Source organism: Tachypleus tridentatus, chromosome 8 (genome assembly GCF_004210375.1).
Source record: "Tachypleus tridentatus isolate NWPU-2018 chromosome 8, ASM421037v1, whole genome shotgun sequence".
NCBI classification, from domain to species: Eukaryota; Metazoa; Arthropoda; class Merostomata; order Xiphosura; family Limulidae; genus Tachypleus; species Tachypleus tridentatus.
Genome location: NC_134832.1, coordinates 41,818,188 through 41,824,187, shown reverse-complemented (window position 1 = coordinate 41,824,187; position 6,000 = coordinate 41,818,188). Strand labels below are relative to the sequence as shown.

At 34.2% G+C, this 6,000-nt stretch overlaps 1 protein-coding gene across 14 annotated transcripts in view; it reads right to left on the bottom strand.

The window, feature by feature from the left end:
- Positions 1-841: 841 nt before the first annotated feature.
- Positions 842-6,000, bottom strand: part of LOC143222261 (protein trapped in endoderm-1-like) — a 29,367-nt gene continuing 24,208 nt past the window's right edge. For all 14 annotated transcript variants that reach the window (XM_076448521.1, XM_076448515.1, XM_076448518.1 and 11 more), the window contains one exon: positions 842-3,179. In XM_076448521.1, the coding sequence (XP_076304636.1) occupies positions 3,145-3,179 (35 nt within the window). In that variant the 3' untranslated portion in view covers positions 842-3,144. The remainder of the gene's footprint in view (positions 3,180-6,000) is intronic.

The window sequence follows — 6,000 nt, the reverse complement described above, 5'->3', positions numbered from 1 at the left end:
TCACTACTGTAAAGGTTGCTGTTACTGTATTTCCGAATTAATTATTCAGTTTTGTAGGTTTTTCACTAAACATTAATATATAGTTTAATTGTTATAAAATTAGATATAGTGCATTTCGATCTTTTACTCACCATAATGAGCCTATATTTTAGGATTTCAACATATGTAGCGTTGATGCTACCAACATTAAATGACTATCTGGCTTCATTTGTTATTTGCATGCTACTTTATATTGTCCAGTTACGGTCTTTCGGTAATAATTTGATTCCACTTACAAATATGTGAAGTCCTTAAGTTTACATGAAGTTCTCAACTGAACATGAAAATAAATATTCATTCTTAATATGCAAACTGATCTCATTTTGAACAAAATTTCTGATAACAATAAACTTATTACAGAGCAAGAGTTAGTAGAAAAATAATTTAAAGTTGTAAACCTATAATTATTTTACCGGTTATTTAGGTCTATAGAGTACATCAAAACTATGTCATGTTATGGCTTTTCTTTTACAAGTATAAGGAGTTGTTTTCACAAAATTGTCTTCAGACAATAACTAGTAGTTCTATGTGTCAGAAGGATAATTTTGTTTTATTTTCCTGTTTAATGTAATTGTATACCAGTTATTCATAAGTAGTAGTTCTATGTCTTAGAATATTTTATTTTGTTTAATGTAACTGTATATCAATTACTCATACCTCCTCTAATGTTGCAGCACAGTGGTATGTCTGCGGACTTACACACTAAAAACCGAGTTTCGATAACCGTGGTGGGCAGAGCACAGATAGCCCATTGTGTAGCTTTGTGCTTAATTCTAAAACAAATGAAACAAATCCTCTAATGTTGAAATACTTATTGGCTTCACGTGTCTTTTTTGAAAGACCAAGTTTTCCTAGTTACAAAGAAAACTGATTCGTGAAGGATTTATTGACATGTTTTTCAATACTGAAAATAAAGACAAGACACACCACACTAATATTTTCTATTAAATTCTAAATTTAACATTACATATGTTATTGTTTCTAAGACACTTTTTTAAACATACTCTATGCTTGCTTTATCATAATTAACAAATACATTTTCATAAAAAACAAGTAAACTAACGTCTAAGATTAAAAAATAGAATGAAACACTACTTCGAAACAAGAATCTCGATTGACCTCAATATTATTTCTGAGATACGGACTTGTAAAAAATGACGAGGATTATATTACTTTTAATTTTCATTTCGTTTTTCATCCTACACTATAGGCAACTGGTTTTGTTTCGGGCATACTAGAAGTTCACCAAACAATCCTGTCCTCAGAAGATTCTAAAACGTCCAGAACACTACCTAAACTTATGCTGAAACAAGATAAAGAGTATACTATGATGAATGTCCAATACACTGGGCTCAACCATTTAACTGACTACTTCAGAGCATAATCTTTTGGAAAGCAGACGTGATTGGTCCATACTTTTATTTGACGACCCATGGTTTGCGTCCCTTTGCCTCAAATACCATCTTCTCTCGGGAGGGGGAGCGAGAGTGAGACTGAGAGACGACTTTATTTTTTTCAGTCAGACTCAAGAGTAATGCAGTCAGTGACGTTGGGTGCTTATGACACGTTGCCTTACCTCTTGTCTATTGGTTGTTTGTTTTTTGAATTTCGCACAAAGCTACTCGAGGGCTATCTGTGCTAGCCGTCCCTAATTTAGCAGTGAAAGACTAGAGGGAAGGCAGCTAGTCATCACCACCCACCGCAAACTCTTGGGCTACTCTTTTACCAACGAAGAGTGGGATTAACCGTCACATTATAACGCTCCCACGGCTGAAAGGGCGAGAATGTTTGGCGCGACGGGGATGCGAACCCGCGACCCTCAGATTACGCGTCGGGCCTCTTGTCTATTAGTTCAAAATTAGAGACAGACTTTGTATGAGCAAAAATGGTAAAACAAACATTTGTTTGCATTATCACTATAAACTTTCAGATGTGCCATGCATTAAACGATTCTAGTTTATGTCTTGCGTGACAGGTATAACTATTTTGTTTTGTAATTCCCGAAACAAACGAGAACGTAATCGCAGGCGTAAATTTATAAAATATAATTTAACTTGTTTATAAAGCTTTATACCTGTTTGTTTTTTTTAATTACCCTTATAAATCTTCAAAAATCTCACGCAGGAGATATCTCCTTGTTTATGATGGTAATTAACAACAGTAATTATGTTTCTGAGAAGTTCTACATCAGGTAACAAGTTAGACTACAGCAAACTTCATGGCGTAAATGAATAATGGAGAGGTTTACATTAGTAGCATTTGTTAATTTCAAATTGAAGGGCACTTTAAGGGTCGTATTGTTTAAGTTGTGAGTAAAGAGGCGTCAAGGTTTATGAATAGAAATGTTGACCACGGGAAAGATGAACAACCACAAGTGGTCGTTGTCTATACACCTATTTATTCGAATAGAGGGATTTATTATTATTTTTATAACGCACCCACCTAAAAATACGGATCATGTTCAGCGACATATCGCAGACTCGAAACTTAGACCTTCTGATCTACACAGCCAGCACGCTAACTACTGGGTTATGCCCCTTGTATTGCTGTTTTTATACCAAGGTTTTGTCAGAAAGGAATACATCTGACTGTTACCTTTCTTATGCAACTTGAATGTATTGTAAAAAGAGTTACATTGTTCTTATTTGTGTGTTTCTGATATAGTCTCAAAAAGTGGTGCACTTCATCTCAACAGAATATGTCCCCACCCCTACCTCCCCCGATAAAAAAGATAACATAAAACTCTAACGTTAACATTTCAAACATTACTTGGTTGGAACAATTATATTCTACTTCATTTCGGTTTAATTTTCAACATTATTTTTATTTGCGTACGTGCATCAGATACTTGAGAAACATCAGATACACCCGAGGACATGTCAGAATATCTTTAAACTTGGTCATCTTCATCTTTGTATTTTATTTTTGGGAAAGTAAATGCTTCTGTAATTACAGTATGTGATCCGTTCGATCCCGAGTGATAGGTTTTGGAATTTGGTGTCGGACGTTTCCAGGAGCAACAGCGGAAGAGTTGATAGTAAGCTTTGCGGTAGGTTCGGTTCATTAAGGCATATATTACCGGATTGATGCAAGAAGACATCCACGCTAAAGTCGAGGCGAGCACGTGGATTGTCGGGAAGCTATAAAAAAAAAATTTGTTAAAGATATTTCTTTAAAAAACAACAACATAAATCAATAGTTTCTAAAGCACAATGTAAACTAAAGTTTTAGTTCTTAGTTGTTTACGTAATTTTATAAGACTAAGATTTTATTAAGGCATTACTTATAATCATATATTTAAAGCTCACATAATCTCTGAAGTTTTTATTTATTTATTTTTGAATTTCGCACAAAGCTAGCCGTTCCTAATTTAGCAGTGTAAGACTAGATGGAAGGCAGCTAGTCATCACCACCCACCGCCAACTCTTGGGCTACTCTCTTACCAACGAATAGTGGGATTGATTGTCACATTATTACACACCTACAGCTGAAAGGACGAGAATGTTTGGTGCGACCGGAATTTGAACCCGCGACCCTCAGATTACGAGTCGAACGCCTTAACCCACCTGACCATGCCGGGCCAAGTTTTTATTTAATGAGACTGCTTGATGATCTTGACAACTGGAATCATATTATTAGTTAATCAGGTTATTTTTAACATAATACAAGAAATCATTACACAGTGTTCGTGGATGTCCAACTGGGTAGAGGGAGTTATTTTCTTTCAAGAAGTTTAGACAATGATGTACTGATTCGAGTGTTGGTGGTGATCATTTACGCAGCAAATTCTGAAGTATAATAAGGTAGAAATATATAACCATACAGCTTCGATCTTCGTCTATGTCCGTTTTGTAAATATAATACTGTTGTCTTTCCATGAATCAAGGCCCTAGATATAGATAGCTAGACAATTGTTTATGCTGTGTTTCACATAAAGCTACTCGAAGTGTGTCTGTATTAGCTATGCCTAGTATTGAAGTAATAAACTATAAAGAAGACTAGTGAACATCAGCTACCGTCAGCTTTGAGATTCCTCTTTACCAAGGAATAGTGGGATTGACTTTTGTTGAATATAGGAGACTGTTCAGTGCAAGTGTTGTTATTTAGTGATTTAATATTTAATGAATATATTGAGTTGTCATATTAAAAGTGTTATAAAGCGATAGTTGTAAAAATGTCGTTACGTAATTCAATAAGAGTCGTACGTTCTGTGCAGTTCAGTTGTTGTAATCTGACATCTAACCCTCTGTGTTTTTCTCGTTGCCTTAAGGGAGTGCTGTTACATCATAGTGTCTCGTAGTTTATAGAAAATTCTAGGCCTCAGCTGGGTAATTTATATATATAAGCTAAGTCAGCAAACGTTAAGTTAGTGAAAGTGAAGTTACACTGCGTGATGGTTAGTTTAGCCCTAATGGACAATATTTAAAGTTTTGTAGCGATGTGTAATAACAGAGATAAAAGGAGAAAAATTTGTCTTGTTAAAGGTTGTTCTAAAGTAACTGAACCTTTCTGTGTGGACTTTGACAAAAAAACGAAACAATTATTTGAAGTTATGAATACAACTGTAATAACCCACGGAGTAACGTAAGTGAATGAATCTATTGCAGATTGTGTAGTAAGAAATAAAGAAAAATAATTACTGTCAATTGAATAGTAAAGGAATTGAACGAGCTGTGTGGATTTGTAACAAAAATATAATTATTTAAAGCTTTAGATACAACATTGGAAATCAATAGCAAAACATGCATCTGACTTGTTTTGAGAATAAATATTATTTTAAAGCACGTTAATCTTGTGACTACGTTTTTTGCTGACAGTTATCACCAACAAGTGAGAAACCCTACTGTAAAAGAAACCCAGCCTGTAGTATTAACCATACAAACATTACATTAACTTATGTTAAAATTATTCCTTATTTTTAAGAAGTAACTTTAACTTATTTGTAATTTATTTGTTCATTATCTCTCAACAAATAAATTACAATTTAGTTAATGATAGTTCGTAAAAATAAGGAATAGTTACTATTTTACTCTTGATTGGAGGGGCACTACAGAAAGTCTGAAGACTTATAAAGCTAAAAGCTTGGATTCAGCACCTGTTCTGATAGTTCTTTGTGTAGCTTTTTTGCTTAACAATAAATAAACAAACACCAACATTTAGAATGAAAGCCTTGACTATTTTTTGCTACTAAAGTATTTAGTAGTTCTTTCAAAGTCGTTCAGTGTTTCCTTTCTGCACATCCATTGCCTTGCATGTTCTTTCCCATGTTATAATATGATTCTTAGTGCAAAGCTACTGACACTTGCATGTGTTATGAAAGGACCATCAAGAGTTCAGTATGTCAATACAACAATAATGGTGAGTTATTTCTCCATTTTTTTACTGCTTGTTCACAAACAAGATTTGCTTGGTTTTTCAAGTAATCTGTGTAGAGTATGAACTGTGTCTGAGAATGATTTTAACTATTGGTGATAATGTTGTTGACCAATTCTGGACAAATCCAATCATGGCTGGTCAGTAAACTCTCACCTTCCACTAACATTGTGTTCTAATTCTAAGAAACTCACTTGTTGACAGAACGATTCAAACATCTCAAGTTTGGGCTGAAGGTTCTCTTTTCTCAAGTGCCCTTTGTTGACTTAGCAGTAAATCGATGGTTTTATAATGCTAAAAATCGGGTTCCGCTGCAGTCAGAGAAAAAATAGCCCTCTATGTAGTTTTGTGCTTTAGAATAAACAAACAAAACGTTTCTCAAACAATTTATTACGTTTCATAGCTTATCATAAACGTCACTGAAAGTCTTACCATATGCTATTTATGTTACATAAATAGATGTGTACGACATTTTAGAACATAACAGATACATTCCATAGTCAATATGGTAACAATTTACCACAACCCATTTTCTCTAGTAAAGGCTATATTTTCCCCATTTGCTTCATTGACTTGAACTTGCCAGTA